Below are 17,538 nucleotides of genomic sequence, written 5' to 3'. Positions count from 1 at the left end.
GGATGGTGATGTCTAGCACGAGGGGACATAGCTTTAAATTGAGGGGAGATAAATATAAGACAGATGCCAGAGGTAGGTTCTTTACTCAGAGAGTAGTAAGGGCGTGGAATACCCTGCCTGCAACAGTAGTGAACTCGCCTACACTAAGGGCATTCAAATGGTCATTGGATAGACATATGGACGATAAGGGAATAGTGTAGATGGGCTTTGGAGTGGTTTCACAGGTCGGCGCAACATCGAGGGCCGAAGGGCCTGTACTGCGCTGTAATGTTCTATGTTCTATGTTCTATGATGTTCCCATGCTGCTGCCCTTGTCCTACTAAATGGTACAGGTTGTGGATTTAGAAGATGCTGTTGAAGGAGCCCTAGTGAATTGCTGCAGTGCATCTTGTAGATAGTACACAGTGTTGCTACTCTGCATTGGTGGGTGGAGGAAGTGAATGTTTGAGGTAGTGCTGAGCTGACAATGAAGCGGGGCTGCTTTGTCCTGGATGGTGTTGAGCTTCTTGAATGTTATTGGAGCTGCATTCATCCAGGCAAGTGGAGATTATTCCATCATGCTCTAGACTTGTGCCTTGTAGATAGTGGACAGGTTTTGGGAGTCAGGAGGTGAATTATTTAATAAGGACATAAGGGAGTACACACCATGTAAAATAAAGAACTTTGGTTTATCTACAGTCATGTACAACTCCCGGTAGATCCCTACCAGTTCGCTTCACGGTCGGTGCCTTACTGGCCGACCTTTTATAGATAGCTGAATGGAGTTCCTCCGCCCCTCAGCAGGGGAGCTTGTACTCCGCGAGAACCATGGGGCAGATGATCATTCCCACCCCATAAGTTCCACGTGGAACTCCCAGCATCTGACCTGCTCTTGGAGCCACAGTATTTCTATGGCAAGTCTAGTTTCTGGTCAGTGGTCATCTAGGACTTTACTCGTGCAGGTTTCATTGATGGTAATGCCATTGAATGTCAGGGGAAAATGGTTAGATTGTCTTTTGTTGGAGATGGTCATTGCCTGGCACTTGTTTGGTTATTTGCCATATTTGGCTCTGCTATGAATGCACCTTCCATGGCCATCAAGTCCTGAAGTGAGATTTGAACACCAAGCTTCTGGCCCAGTGTAGGGATGGTACCCACTGCACCACAGGCCTCCCGCTATTCAAACATTACTTTTATTTTAAATTAAAGCAGCACAAAGTAAAACATTATTTCCAGTGGCTTCGCCTCAATTGTGAAGCAAGCAAAATGATGTTGTTTAACACTATGGTCATGAATTTCACTGCCACCACTTTACTGGCAGTACAGCAGAAGTCCTACTTACATTTATTAATGGCGTGTCCATCACATTTCTGGTGACGTTACGGAGCAGCTGCAGCAAAATGCTCGGCCTATATAATTTAGTCCTTCGGCACAGATGAGGGTAGCAACTAAGACTGTTAATATACAGATACAGTGTATATTGATGATAAGACTCGAGATCTTGTCATTGTGGGGATTGAGGCTGGGAGCTAGAAAATAGCAGTATGAGTGGCCAGTCGAGTTTTCGAGTGAGCGAAACTGTCAGATTGGTAATAAAATTGGTGATATTTGTATCAGTGCAATGTACTAAAAATACAGGAATCAATGTTCGAAACATACTTTCAGCAGTAAGATTGCTATGTGATTTTTTTTTGAGAAGATTAAAACCACCCCCTAAGTATTTTGCAACTTTATAGGGGTTATATGTCAGAAACAGAGCCACAATGAGGAAACAAATGAGGTTGACCCCTAGATTAAGTGACAAAGTCATGTGTGTGTGCTACATGCTTTTGTTCCATGCTCTATACATGTATTCATTGGGAGCCTGTTTATTTTGTGTACTTTTCATGAGATCTTCTTGTGTGGCAACATGTGTTGCAGTCAGAAATGTGAGCATTATACTGCTGATATCATTTACAGTGAGAGGAATTCAACAAGGGCCTCCCTCCAGGGCAGGAGGAAAGATGTCAAAGATATAATTGAGTGGACAACAATTGAGGGAGGGCACGGTATCACAGTGGTTAGCACCGTTGCTTCACAGATCCAGGGTCCCAGGTTCGATTCCCGGCTTGGGTCACTGTCTGTATGGAGTCTGCATGTTCTCCCCGTGTCTGCATGGGTTTCCTCCAGGTGCTCCGGTTTACCCCCACAGTCCAAAGATGCGCAGGTTAGGTGGATTGGCCGTACTAAATTGCCTTTAGTGTCCAAAAAGGTTAGGTTGGGTTATGGGGATAGGGTGGAGGTGTGACCTTAAGTGTGGTGCTCTTTCCAAGGGCCGGTGCAGACTCGATGGGCCAAATAGCCTCCTTTTGCACTGTAAATTCTATGATTCTAATTAATAATAATCTTTTATTGTGACAAGTATGAAGTTACTGTGAAAAACCCCTAGTCGCCACATTCCGACGCGTGTTCGGGTAAGCTGGTACGGGAAATGAACCCACGCTGCTGACCTTGTTCTGCATTACAAACCAGCTATCTAGCCCACTGAGCTAAATCAGCCAGCTGCTATGAAAGTGACAGATGGAGTATAATGTGGGAAAGTGTAAAGTTAGTAGTAAGAATTGAAAAGCAGAATATTTTTTAAAAGACTTGAAACTTTTAAATATTGATATTCAGAGAAATTTGGGTGTACTTGTACAAAGGGCACAGTTTTATCATGCAGGTATGGTCAGCAATTAGGAAGGCAAGTGGCATGTTGTCCTTTATTGAAACAGGATTGGAATACAAATAGAAGGGACTCTTGCTCTGAATGTATAAGACTTGGGACTGCGACACAGGGTTTTGTGTCCATATTGTCATATTATTATAATGATAAAATATCTTGGACGTATTTACCATACATGACCCAAGGCACCAATCGCTCATAAGGGAATTGTTAAACACATTGTGGGTTGATTTATTAAGACTAGCACATGAGAACAGTTGACATAGGCATAAAGCTTGAAGGCATCAGGGCAATGTGTAGTGTGCTTTGCTCTAAGCAGAAGTGAAACTAAGGCTGGATCACATGTCACATTTCCCTTGTAGTGTTGTCATGCCTTTACCATAAACCTCTTGCCAATTAGATCGATCGTACTCTTTCTTTGTTCTACCCAAAACAAACTATACCATCCGCAACACATACATCCTAGCACAGTTCATGTAATGTGGTCCATGCAAGCTTGAAAGAGATCCTGGCCAATAGATAACTAGAAGAAAGTCATAGAAAACTGAATGGAGTGTGAAATGTAGTGGGCTCTTGGGACCTCCCTGTGTGATATACCGACCAATAACCATTCCTGGCAAGAAGAATTTTTTTGCATGTGCAAATCTTGGATTTAACTCCTCTCATGTGGTTATTTTATAAGGATAATGTTTCAAAGCTGCATTTGAAAGTCCTGGACCAAGGCGTAATCAAGACGATAAGTGCATTCAACCAGAAACCCCGTTGGCAATGGTGGGACAAGAAGGTCGCGCTGCTGGCTAATGGTGGGCCACCTCGCACCATCACGAAACACATGACGGGTTGTGCAGTACATTCCGCCCGATATCTTTAGCTTGAGATTGTATGAATGATAAACAGAGCATCATTGCTTCAAAACATTGCAGTTCTGAAAAGGACAATCGAGGCATATGTTGAGATTTTCCATGACAGGACTGGAAATTCCCACCTGAAGTCAACGGGAATTATGTTGATCCTTCATATTTCGTGTCACAGCCATGACTATTCCCGCTGCGTATGGGACTGGGAAATCCCAATCACAGAAACATCACATGGAGGCTTGTGGTGCCATAGTCAAGCTTTAAATTTGACTCAATCAACCACCAGCACACAAAAGGATCATGTGCTTTTAAATATTTTGGGCATAACGGAAATGAAACCGAGTCCCGTTTTGGGTGCGTTTAGCCAGGTGTTTCCTGGCACTTGCAGTGCTGAGAACAACCCTGTTATTAAATGGGACTTTGCTTTATTTCTAGGCCCCAGCGAGGAATGCCCTGCTGAGGCCGCACTTAGTCCCATTTCCTGCATTAAAGTGCTCAGGTCACCAGTGCAGGAAGAGATCGGAGTGCCATTTTTAAATGGCACCCCGATCTCTCGACCCCCCACCGTGACCTCCTCCCAACACCCCAACTTACTAATTAGGGGCTCTTCAAGCTCCCCTGTACCTCACCTCATATGGGCAGGGCACACCCAGCCCGATCCTCAGCACGGTAAAGGTGCCACCTGGGCACCTTGGCATTGCCAGGGTGGCACTCAGGTGGCACTGCCAGGGTGGCTGCGTAACAGTGTCCGTGTGGCATCGGGGGTGCCAAGGTCCAGAACCTGACCCCCAGGGGCTCCTGATTACCTGGGTGGATCCCCCAAGTGCTGGTACACCTGGTTCACATTTGTGGTTATCAGTGCTAAACGTCACCCACCTGGGGTCTCCAAGGTGAGGCTGTTAGAATCCCGATTCTTGGGTACTCCAGCGCGAACATATTTAAGTGAGCTTAACTGCACACTTAAATATGTGAATCTTCAGTGGTCGGGATCCAGATCATGACGCCTCCCAAGATCACACGAAGCGTAACGAGCTCCATAAATCTCAGAGATTTACTGGCCTCATTGCGTCCTGTGCCGGACGTGACGAGGCCAGGAGATCGCGCTCTATATATCTCTATTTTCTTTGCTAGTAGTTTTGGTCTTGGTGGTAATTATACCATTGCACTGAAATATACTGGAGCTGATTTTATCAGTGTGATCCCGTGGTGGCTTGTTTCTAGTTTTCAACAGTGTTTACCCTCTTTCCAGAGGCAATGCTGATGGGCGTATGTATCAATTCTGGGGAGCAGATAGCAAATAGCAGCAAAATGCACAAAAGCCTGTGCTTTGAGATGTGTGTCGGTGTGGAACCTCAAGATTGCATTCAGTTAAGACATGATTGAAGTAATCAATCAGGTTCATTGGAAAACGTAGCAGCGAACCTGTGACATTTGTCAGTGATGTTATTGTAGCAGGTTGGACATTACTGGTATAAATAATGAACCTTCAAACAAAGAATTCACTCTCTAGCAGTCGAAATATGGATTAAAGGTTATAGTTCATAGCATTAAATCAGTCTTGTGGCATCATTTCCTAAATAAGCTCAAAGATTGCTGCTCATTATCCCAGAACTGGTCCAAGGGGATAACTAGCTTTTTGGTCAAATGTTTCGAAGTAGCACCTCCAGTAAAGAATCGTAACGCAGCAGCTTGCTATGAAGAGGGTAGAATTTGACTACCCTTATTCAGACAACCAATTCTTTACTGTTGTTGGGGTGATTTTCCTCCATACGGTTGTTAATGTCAGTGTGTGCGCCGGGCCTCATTAACACACATTTGGCAGATTACAGGCATCCTGGAGCAGCTTACCTAGCCTCAACCATTGCAATATTCTAGTGAGCGACTAGACGCAGAACAAAGCATTTTTAGCAGAAGGGGGTAGGGGGCTCTGTCCATTCTCAGAGGTGGGGGACCAAGCAGCAGCTGAGTTAGCGTTTGTGGAGCGACACCTAGAATGATAATGAGGGTCATATGTATGCTACAGGATCCCAATTTGCATATTAAAGGAGCCAAGCACTTGGTACAGGTCGGCTCTCCCTCTCTTTCTCCTTTCTTTCTCTCTCTCTACCCGTAGACGGATGCCCTGAATAGGGGGAAAATTCACCTTCATTGGCGGACACATAATGGATGGCATGGAATTGCTGTCATACACCCCATCCAATTTTCCATACTGCTGTAGTCAAACCTGTGAAATCTGATTCATGCCAATTAAACCTATTGCTTATTCTGTCAAAACACAATTATTTGGTTTGGCTTGATACTCGTCTGTGTGACATACCAATAAAAACATCAGTCGCATGTATTTTATTTCGCATATTCACTTTACTAACTTAAATAAAGCTGCCCTGAGGTAGATAGTGTGCAATTCTGATTGCTGAGTATCTTACGGACTGAACAAAAACTCTTCTTGTCTCCCATTTTCTTCCAGTGTTAATGAGACATTTTGCTGTATTGTTCCTTTATTCTTTGGCATTTTGGATAGTATTCCAAGTCCTCCACCAAGGCATTGGATATAAGTGACTTAAGGAACCAGCGACAATTAATGTTACCTTGAGGGTACTCGCAACATATCCTGAATATGTTGAGAAATGACAGTCTGTGGGAGAATGATATGTATCTCACATCTTGTTAATTGATCATCTAAGAGGGTATTAGTCATTAGCTATTGATATCTGATTTTCTTTGAAAAGGTTTGTTGCAGTTTAGCCCAGTTCTCTGTGCCAATAAAGGGAGTGAAAGGTACTGTGTGAATCATACCCAGTTTGAGGATGTGATACATATCAATGAAAGGCTCATTGAGGGTAAAACACCACCTAAGTCATGAATTGCCAGTGCGCAAGTGGATACCTGTGTGTGTATTGCATGTGTCTGTATATGCATGTGTGTGTGTGGGCACGTGTATCTGTACTCCTGAGGGGCGTGTGAAATTACCCATAAGCATGTCTATGCACCTGCAGGCATGAATGTGGGCATCTTGAGGTGTGCATGTGTCTGTGCATGTGTGCTTGTGCATGTCTGTTGGCATGAATGTGCACCAGTATATGTGCGTGTGTACTTGTGTGCATGCATGTGTACCTGCACACCTGCATTTATGTACTTGCATGTGTGTGTTGTGCACATGTGCATCCTCAAATGTGTGTATATGAGAACATAATGGAGCGACCCCATGTCTTCCTGCTTGTCTATGACCAAGAAAGCACAACAGTGCTTATACTTCCTCAGGAAACTAAGTAAATTTGACATGTCCGCATTGACTCTTACCAAGTTTTACAGATGTACCATAGAAAGCATCCTATCTGGCTGCATCACAGCCTGGTATGGCAACTTCTCGGCCCAAGACCGTAAGAAACTACAGAGAGACGTGAACACAGCCCAGTCCATCATACAAACCTGCCTCCCATCCATTGATTCTGTCTTCACCTCCCGCTGCCTTGGGAAAGCGGGCAGCATAATCAAAGACACCTCCCACCCAGGTTATTTACTCTTCCATCGGGCAGGAGATACAAAAGTCTGAGAACACGCACTAACAGATTCAAAAACAGCTTCTTCCCCGCTATTACCCGACTCCTGAATTACCCTGTTATGGACTGATCTGATCTCTCGACACTTTTTCTCTACAGTTGTAGTACCATATTCCGTATGGTTCACTCAATGTCTATGTCTGTGTAGTTACATTGTGTATTTAACGTTTGTCCTATGTTTTTCATGTATGGAACGATCTGCCTGGACTGTACGCAGAACAATACCTCAATACACGTGACAATAAATCTAAATCTAATCTAATCTAAATCTAATCTTGGCTCTGTTTGCTCCGGAAAAGCTGCAGTTTATTTGTTTTAACCAGAATGAGGATAGGGCAGCACAGTGGTACAGTGGTTAGCACTGCTGCCTCACAACGGCAGGGACTCACTTTCAATCCCGGCCTTGGGTGACTGCGTGGAGCTTGCACTTTCTCCCCATGTCTGCGTGGGTTTCCTCCGGCTGCTCCCGTTTCCTCACAAAGTCCAAAGATGTGGTGGATTGGCCATTTACGAGGATGTTTTTTTTGGGGGGGGGGGCAGAAGTGGAGAGTGGGGCTAGGTAGAGTGCTCTTTCAGAGTGTGAGTGCGGACTCTATGGGCCAAATGGCCTCCTTCTGCATTGTATGGATTCTATGGATTGCTGGTACACATTTAGATTATTTATCTTCCAGCCAAAGCTTCCTCTTGCTCTTTACATAATTAGAAAGTGGAGATTTTTTTCAGATGAGGGGAGATAAAGAATGTAATAACTGGGTGCGATCGTGGTAGTAAACAGGGAAGAGACGCCCAATCTTATGGCTTTACTTTCCCTTTCCACTGCTTACTTTGCACGCTGCAGCCATTTCCCTACATGGAACATGGGGCAGAACAGAGCCAGTGTATCTCCCACAGGCAAGGCCTGAGGGCAGTCCATCTGCCCATGACCATCTTGGACACAAAACAACATTTAGACCAGGAAAAAGGAGAAGTTTCAAAAGGGAAGACCAGGAAAATAAATCCTGTGGAAAAGACACAATATATGCACCATTACTTAAATATAAGGCTGGAAAATTACTGCTTTGTGATGGAAAGAATTGTGAAATTAAATTTAGGATATGCATTGTGACAAAGCTAGATTCCTTGTCACGGTGCTTTGCGAAGACACATCCAGTCCCAGAAAATCTATTTAACTCACACAGCTAAGTGGCGACAGCTGAAATTCTATCCGTCCCCAGCTCCAGCACCGATTTCTGTTTTCACATATTGCCTGAAGGAATGATTCTGTAAAGCTGATTTCATGGAAGATACTGCCATAGTCAGATTCTTATGCTTTGCTTATTCTTTTGATTCTTCTCACTAGCTTTGCAATTTGATTAATTAAAAATGCAAAGAAAACACCATCTGCCTGGTAGAATACTGGGTTTGCTATTAACAAGGTTTTAATGGATAAATAATATATACAGATGGTCTAATCAAGTTAAGCCTGTGATGTTTTATCTCTATATCTAGTAAAATACTGTGCAATCTGTGTTTGAATTTTTTTTTTCTCTAATTCTTTGCGACAAACCTAATATTAAGGATTAATGGCAATGACACTGACAGAACAATATTGCAGTTATTTAAATACTGTGTATGCTCTTGTTAACTAACTGTTGCTGTGCAGTCTCAGTGCATCTGCAATTTTTCAAATCCTTGCCCTCAAAACATAAAATCATAGAATCCCTACAGTGCAGAAGGAGGCCATTTGGCCGATCGAGTCTGCATTGACCCTCTGAAAGAGTACCCTACCTCGGCCCAGTCCCCTACCTTATCCCAGTAACCTCGCCCATCCTTGGACACTAAGGGACAATTTTAGTACGGCCATTCCAACTAATCTGCACATCTTTGGACTGCGGGAGGAAACTGGAGCACCCGGAGGACTAAGTAACTGGCAGGACCTGCTCAGAGGGCACAACCTGCCCATATAATAGAGGAGCAACAGCAAAGGCAAATTGCTCTGAGAGGGAGGCACCAGAGCATAGTGCAGGAGACCACTCCTCATTACCCTATCGGGTGCACTGCATTTGTGCTTAAGTTACACCAGTTTAAAGGTTACAACATGAGTTAATGGGTTCTGCAGAAATTTTCTTAGTAGCTAGATTGGTGCAAAAAATAGCACAAAAGTAGCTTCCATTTTAGGGTGAAGGATGAAATTCTAGACTAATATCTTCATTGTTGTCACTTTTGGCATCAGGGCAAGTCAGACAGATTAGTGAAGTAGCAAATAAGATTTTGGGCGAAATTCCCCCCCAACGGCGCGATGTCCGCCGACTGGCGCCAAAAACAGCGCCAATCAGACGGGCATCGCGCCGGCCCAAAGGTGCGGAATGCTCCGCATCTTTGGGGGCCGAGCCCCAACATTGAGGGGCTAGGCTGGCGCCGGAGGGATTTCCGCCCTGCCAGCTGGCGGAAATGGTGTTTGTTGCCCCACCAGCTGGCGGAAATGGCGTTTGTTGCCCCGCATGCGCGGGAGCGTCAGCGGCCGCCGACAGTTTCCCGCGCATGCGCAGTGGGGAGAGTCTCTTCTGCCTCCGCCATGGTGGAGGCCGTGGCGGAGGCGGAAGGGAAAGAGTGCCCCCACGGCACAGGCCCCCCCGCGGATCGGTGGGCCCCGATCGCGGGCCAGGCCACCGTGGGGGCACCCCCCGGGGTCAGATCGCCCCGCGCCCCCCCCCCCAGGACCCCGGAGCCCGCCCACGCCGCCTGGTCCCGCCGGTAAATACCAGCTTTGATTTACGCCGGCGGGACAGGCAATTTCTGGGCGGGACTTCGGCCCATCCAGGCCGAAGAATTGAGCGGGGGGGGTCCCGCCAACCGGTGCGGCCCGATTCCCGCCCCCGCCCAATCTCCGGTACCGGACACTTCGGCGGGGGCAGGATTCACGGCGGCCAACGGCCATTCTCCGACCCGGCGGGGGGTCGGAGAATGACGCCCTTTATCTTTTAAAGCCATCATTTCAACTTTGGAACAATCTTGCATACAAGAAACTTGTACACACGCAATTGTTGCAGAACCTGGCCCACGGTATATGCTGCTCAATATAGCACTGATAGGAACTTGTTAATTACAAATTGGGTCCAAGTGGAAGAGGCTCATCAATGGAAAATGGCCATGAGATCGGTCTGTCTTTGTGTTGTGTGTCATAGCAGCCTGAACCATTTATTCACAGCATAAATATCAGTGTCAGTTTTAAAAGAAAACTGGCCTTTGCACAAAATGTACTGCGCACCTAACTTAGGCCAGTAGTATTTACTTCCCGGTGAGAAAATGTGGGATTTGGGGCTATGGTTTCCAGTTACTGTGCAGTTCTATAACTTGGGATACGCAAAAGATAATAGATTGATTAAACGGCAACATTCTGATTCAGAAAATCAAGTAAGATAATGATGCAGGAGAAGAGATCTTTCTGATGTATGAAAATAAGGTGAAGCCTGAGATTTGATTGGTGGTTTCAATCCACTTTAACTATGTGGTATTATCAGGTATTGCAGTACCCAAGAGGCTGAAGTTCCATTGGTTAAACTTGGGGGTTTATAATTGACTGTATAGTATGTAGCTCCGCTCTGATAGGCGGGGTATAAGAACCAGTGCCGTCCCAGCAGTCTTCATTCTGTACCTGAGCTGCTGGGGAACAGTTCTAGTCTATTAAAGCCTTCAGTTGTGCTACAACCTCGTTTTAGCAGTTATTGATCGTGAATCAAACTACTTGTTTCCAATTGAAAGGTCCAGCAGTACTTCCCTCAATCGGAATTCAGACACATTGGGCATGACGTGGGCAGAGGTGTGTCCCAATTGGGTGTCCAGACTGCCAGTGATGAGAGCCAGAAATTTCTGCTGTACTTTCCAGCAAATTGCACATGGTCATGATGATGGGGTGGGAAAGCAGGGGTCTGTGCAGTGGTGGGGGATTGGTACCCTAACACTCGTGACCCCTCTTCTAAAATCATGAACCTCAGTAGGGCTGGAGTGGAGGCCTGGATTTCTGTATTCCGCAATGTTAAGGTCAGCTTATCTGTGTGTTGGATTCCCATTTTAATAGACTCAAAATCAGTGTGTGAAACAGAATGAGAAGGAGCCCATGACCAAACCTTTTGTCGTTCCAAGGCCCCACACTCCAAAGCTGTCATTCCCAAGAAGTGGAAATAACATTATTTGATTATAAGAGACACTTTTGCTCTAACCATAAGAGTCTTCTGTGTGTGAGGATGTCCATTTTCAGAGCGTATGCAAATACATAGTCCAAATTAATCCAATTTTAGATAGAACGGCCTCATAATGGCACAGGACAGCTCTGAAATTGCCTTGCATATGGTAAATAGTAATTGCAACAGTAGAAATGCACTTTTCAAAGCTATCTTTCTGATGGAATAGCCAACTGAGCTACTTGTCGAAAATGATAAGAATAAGTGTCAGAATACAGAATGTTTTGCAGCTTGTTACATAAGGTCCATGATTAAAAATCCAGTTTAATTGATGCTCAGAGGAGGCTGCAGGCAAGCATAATGAATACTCTTTCTGTGTTCTACATTGACAGTTCCCCCGGGGCAGGAGCTAACTGAGCTGTTAACTTTGCCGGATCAGGCACCGCAGATTGTGATGAAGCTGATTGAGGCCTTGGAGAAGAAAGGTACTGTTTTTTTTTGAATTCTCCCAGTTTCTCTGTCCTGAGTACAAATGCAGATACATCAAAGCATGGGCACACAAATATGCATGGAGGTCATTCTCAATAGTATGAGTCATCCAATTATTGAGTCATAGTCAAATGGGAATGAGTCCAATCTGTACTCCCAGGTTTGAGCACATAAATTGACACGGTTCAGTACTGAAGAAGTGCCAGGTTGTCCTTCAGGTGATGCCCATGTGTCTGTTCAGCTGGACATTTAAGTATCCCCTAACATTATTCACAGAAGAGTATGGGCTTCTCCTAATACCACAAAACTAAATTATTCATCTTGTGACCATTGTAGCCTTTGAGATCTTGCTGTGACATTCAGCTGCAGAACAACAGTGATTTCACTAAAGTTAATTCATTAGATGTTACTGAGAGACGTGATAAGCTACAATAAAAACAAAAAGTGCTGGAAATACTCATAAAGTTAGGCAGCATCTGTGAAGAGAAACATGGTTAACGTTCCAGGTCAACAACCTTCCATCAGAACAGAAGGAAGATAGAAATATAAGAGTTTTTAAGCGAGTTGAACAGAGGTTCGATCATAAAGAATAAGAAATAAAAGAGAAGATCTGTGATATGGTTGGCGACAGTAGAAACAAAATTTTAAGATGCAAAATCCAAACAGAATGGTAATTGGTACAGGAAACTAATAGAGATTGTGTCATAATGGGGCATGAATGGCTATATAACATCCATCTGAATGCAGCATGCAGGGATAAAGAAAGAAAGATGTCAGCAAAAAAAAAACAGGAAAAAAATCATAAAACAAGGTGGAGACAGAAATTATGATCTACAAGTTGTTGAAACTCAATATTGAGTCCACAATGTTGTAGAGTGCCGAGAATAAAGATGAGGTGCTGTGTTGAGTTTCACTGCAACACTGTAGCAGGTCAAAGACAGAAGGGTCAGAGTGCGAGAAAGATAGAGAATTAAAATGACAAGTGGCAGGAGCATCAAGGTCATGTTTGCTGTCTGAATGGCGGTGTTCTGCAAAGTGGTTACCTAGTCTGCGTTTGGTCTTCCCAGTGTAGAGGAGACCACATTGTGAACAGCAAATACAATAGACTAAATTTGAAGAAGTACAAATAAATTGCTGTTTTGTTTGGTAGGAATGTTTGGGGCCTTGGACAATGAGAAGGGCGGAGATGAAAAGCCAGGTGATGCATCTCCAGGCTTGCACGAAAAGGTGCCGTAGGAAGGGAATGGGTGTTAGGGATGGCTGAGGAATGGAACAGGGTGTCGCAGAAGAAATTATCCCTCTGGAATGCTGAAAGGGGAGGGCAGGGAAGACGTGTTTGGTTGTGACGTCACGCAGGAGCTGGTGGAAATGGTAGAGGAGGATCCGCTGAATATGAAGGCTGGTGGATTGGAAGGTGGGGTGCTGATGATGAAGGTGTGATTCTGATGATACCAGCTAGGTAAGCCTTGGGGAGGGCACACAAAGGCTGAAAAGAGATATGGACAGGTTAAATGAGTAGGCAACAAGATGGCAGATGGAGTATAATGTAGGGAAGTGTGAAGTTATTCACTTTGATCATGAGGATAGAAAAGCAGAATATTTTTTTAAAGATGTGAAACTTGTAAATGTTAATGTTCAGAGAGACTGGGGGGTGCTCATGCAATGAATGCAGAAGGTTAGAACGCAGGTGTAGCAAGCAATTAGGACAGTGATTGGCATGTTGACCTTCATTGCAAAGGAATTCAGCCTACTGAAACTTTAGGGTCTTTCAGAAGAGCCCGGACCAATTCTAATCTCTGTAAGTTTAGTTGCGTTCTTTCAAGAATGTCATGGATAGAATTTCCCGGTTAAAACTCTTCCAATGTACACCCATAAAATAGAGAGGGCATGATAGAAGACACACCCATGGCCCCCACCAGATATTGAAAAAACAGGGCAAATAGGGGGGATTCCCAACATGGTTCTGTCAAATTCCACACTTTGCAGCAAGAATCAGGGCCGGGATTCTCCCCTAACCGGCGGGGCAGGCCGTACCAGCGCCGAGGAGTGGCGTGAACCACTCCGGCGTCGGGCCGTCCAGAAGGTGCGGAATCCTCCGCACCTTCAGGGGCTAGGCTGGCGCCAGTGGGGTTGGCACCGTGCCAACCGGCGCTGAAGGGACTCCGCCGGCCGGCGAGAGTTGCCGCATGTGTGGGAGCGCCATTGTGCGCTGGCGTGATCCCAGCGCATGCGCAGGTTGGTTCTTCTCCGCACCAGCCATGGCGGACCGTTACAGCGGCCGGTGCGGAGGGAAAGAGTGCCCCCACCGCACAGGCCTGCCCGCGGATCGGTGGGCCCCGATCCCGGGCCAGGCCAACGTGGGCACCCCCCCCGGGGCCAGATCACCTCGCGCCCGCCCGCAGAGCCAGGTCAGGATTTGGTGTATTTCACGCCGGGGGGACCCTCCGAAAACGGGCGGCCACTCGGCCCATTGCGGGCCGGAGAATCGCGACTCCCGCCCCCGGCCGAAAAACGGGCAGCGGAGAATCCGGCAGCCGTCGGTGGGGTGGGACTCACGCTGCCCCCCGGCGATTCTCTGGCCCGGCGGGGGTTTGGAGAATCCCACCCCAGGTTTTCTGCCCTTTTTGACACCAGACCAACACGTTTAGACAGAGCAGAATTCAAAATCTGAGTTTGTTGAGCTATCGCGAACTGCTAAATTCATAAATCCCCTTCAAAAGGAGTTAGACCATTGTTTGCTAAAGAGGAATATTAAAAGATGCGGGGAGCAAGCAAGGGAGTGGGATTAAGGTGACTTAAATGGAAATTAACACCAGTGCTGAACTAAGGCCAAATGGTCTGTTTTTTACCATAACGATATGATCCAAACCAGCATTTTCACCAAGTGCAGGTCCTGTCAGGTTTCCAGAATGCTTTTCCGGAATACATGTACATGTACAACTTTCTGACTGTGTTTCCTCCAGCAGTCACTCCATCAATAAGGGTAATTTTGTGATAGTGGCGTGTGGTACACTTGATGTATTACTGTAAGTTAATGCTTTGATGTTTTGCTGTAGACATTAGCTGTGAGAATGATTTACCCCCCTCTTTCCATTTCTTCTGTGCTCTCTGATAGTTTATGTATCACTCCCCCCCCCCCCCCCACTCCCCTCAGGCTCTCTGATGTTGTTGAAATGGAGGGAAACATGGAGCAAAATATAGCGATCTACTTACGAGGGTTTGCTGTGGAGTGGAGGCACCAAACCAAGGCATTAGCACACGTCATAATAATTGGATGGATGGCATTTGTATGCCAGCTGTTAAAAGGCTGGTGACATGGCATTCCTCTGGACTGCTGTCCTTTGGTGCATAATGCCCCTCTTCTCGTTTTCTGAAGGAGAGTTTCAGTAGAGCATTGGGAGGTAGTCTCTGCCTCTTGCACTGCTTTACAAACATTGCTTTACAATGGGATTGAAGTGCTCCAAATTGGCCAAACCACGGTGCCTTCTCCTTTAAATCACTGAAAATCCTGGAGTGAGGCAGGACTTTCAATTCCATTTATGAGAACATTAAGATGGCTTTTTGTGATGCCTGGGATTTCAGAGAAGAAAAAAGAATGACAACAAAGCTTGCATACAATGCAAAAAGACCACAGCCTGCCAAGAAATATCTGCAGATGCTAAAAGCATTGTATTTGTCTAAATTAGCACCCTGTCTAAACTTTACAAAAGGAGGTGCCATACAACTGATCTTGTTTCAGAGTTTTTCTGAAGCATTAAAGCTTTAAATTGCCAACAGTCTAGGAAGAGACAGTTTAGTCCCTACAATAAATCATGAATAGGGCACACCATCATCAGTTTACTCCCTCCTCAGCGACTCAGTTCTCCCCCACATTCTCCTTGTGTTGTCTCTGATGTGAAAGACCTTTTCTTCCTGGGCAAACTGGACACCTCCTCTCTAGCCTCCGCCAATATTTATTCCCCTATGATACGTGATACAGCGTAATTTGTCATGATATATTTTTCCTCCTTTTTTCCATCCGGCACCTCCTTAGGTTAAGCCTTGGAATCCCCTCCCACACAAGTCAGTTCTGATGCCTGATATCGTAATACAAATATTGAGTGAATTCTGCATGAGTTACCTTTCTCAGAGCTACTGCTGACCAGCACTCAAAATCCTTACGTTCTGGAGTATCAAAGGTCAGCAATAAGTTGTTCTATTCAAATAGATCCGGTTTTAAATATAGGGCGGAATTTTCAGCCTGCGTTAGCCATCAGCGAGAACAGCGACGCAGGCACAAAATACCGCGAGAGTTGGAAAACAAGATATGTGGCCTGCTGAGGCTCTCTAGGGTCGAGGCAATTCTGCCAGGCCGAATTGAGTGAAGAACTGTGGGCAATTGGCAACTGTGGGCGATTGGGCGCTGTGAGAGAGGGGAGAGAATGAGGCTCACTGGAAAGGCGCTCACATGGGGAATGCGAATGGGTGGATGATCCTGAGAGGGCTTTGGGTCAGGGCATTGTCAGGACTCCGCATCGCTCACTCTTATGTTCTCTTCCTTTCAGTTATTGATTCGAGAGAATCATGGAGCCAGTTGAGTTGGCACTTCTTTAGATCTACTTATAGTTGTGGAGTAGCAGCAGCGACATCGATGTGTCGCTGTATGCAGACAGGACCAGTGCCCTGCAGAGGAGGGGAGGCTGGGCCTGCTGATCTTCTGGGAGCAGGGCCACAGATGGCAGAGCTTTGGAGGAGACACTACCAGCCTTGGGTATTCTGCCGAACAACTTCCTACTTCCAGATGTTAAGAGATCCAGTGCTGGAGAAGGCTACATCTGTCCCAGGAGACGGTGGACTACTTGTGCCAGGCGCTGCAAGAGTTGGCACCACATGGACTGGGAGGTCACTCATTATCTGTGGCCTTGAAAGTCACTTCCACTCTGAGCTTTTATGCCAGTGTCTCGTCTATAAGGGAGGTTACAGATCCGCTATTTGCGAGGGTCAATTTGTACTTCAACTTTGATCGGGACCAGATGAGCCAGGATGCCAGGCCCATGGGCTTTGCCCGCATTGCTGGCCTGCCCCAGGTGCAGGGCGTCATCGACTGCACCCACATGGCTTTGCGTTTCCCATGATGGCATGGGGCGCTGTTTGTGAACTGCAAGGGATCCTACTCCCTTAACGTTCAGATAGTGTGTAACCACACCGTGCACATAAAGCAGGTGTGTGCCTGTCTTCCAGGGAGTGTCCGTGACAACTGCATCCTTGAACGGCGCTGGCGGGTTTCTCTCCGGTTTTCTTGTCGAAAACGACACGACAAAACAAATCTGAAAATTCCAGCAATAGTGGGAGGGGACTGCCTTTTCTTTGTTAACACAGAGGATACCTTATGAATACCCATTTACCTGCCTGAATTTCAATTTTCGCAGGGAGCTGCACATGTAAGCAGCTCAGGATTCTATTTTAATTCATTTGCATAGATAACAATGGGGAGGGCGGTGTGGAATTTCTGTCGCAGTTGGAAACAGTGACACCAGCGGAAGATCCCACGGGACAGCGTGAATGAGAGTTCCGGCAGCGAGATCAGCGGTGACGTAACGAGGTTCCCACGCAAAAAATTAAAATGGACTTCCCCTCCATGTGTTCCCCCGCCAGGTAAGGAACTCTCGCCTTGCCGACATGACGTGATGTCGTTACGTCACCGGCAAGGGCGGGTAAATCAGAAAACGAGATCTCGCTGCCGGAACTCTCATTCACGCTGTCCCGTGGGATCTTCCGCTGGCGTCACTGTTTCCAACTGCGACAGAAAT

The 17,538-nt window shown here is 46.0% G+C and overlaps 1 protein-coding gene across 1 annotated transcript in view; it reads left to right on the top strand.

Annotated features, from left to right (window-relative positions):
* Positions 1–17,538, top strand: part of pik3r3b (phosphoinositide-3-kinase, regulatory subunit 3b (gamma)) — a 755,907-nt gene that overhangs the window by 207,727 nt on the left and 530,642 nt on the right. The window contains exon 3 of the mRNA XM_072510843.1: positions 11,653–11,745. Coding sequence (XP_072366944.1) covers positions 11,653–11,745 — 93 coding nt within the window. The remainder of the gene's footprint in view (positions 1–11,652; positions 11,746–17,538) is intronic.

This window comes from Scyliorhinus torazame, chromosome 7, assembly GCF_047496885.1.
Source record: "Scyliorhinus torazame isolate Kashiwa2021f chromosome 7, sScyTor2.1, whole genome shotgun sequence".
Lineage (NCBI taxonomy): Eukaryota > Metazoa > Chordata > Chondrichthyes > Carcharhiniformes > Scyliorhinidae > Scyliorhinus > Scyliorhinus torazame.
Note: the sequence above shows the minus strand (reverse complement) of the source record. Positions and strands in the feature narration are given on the sequence as shown.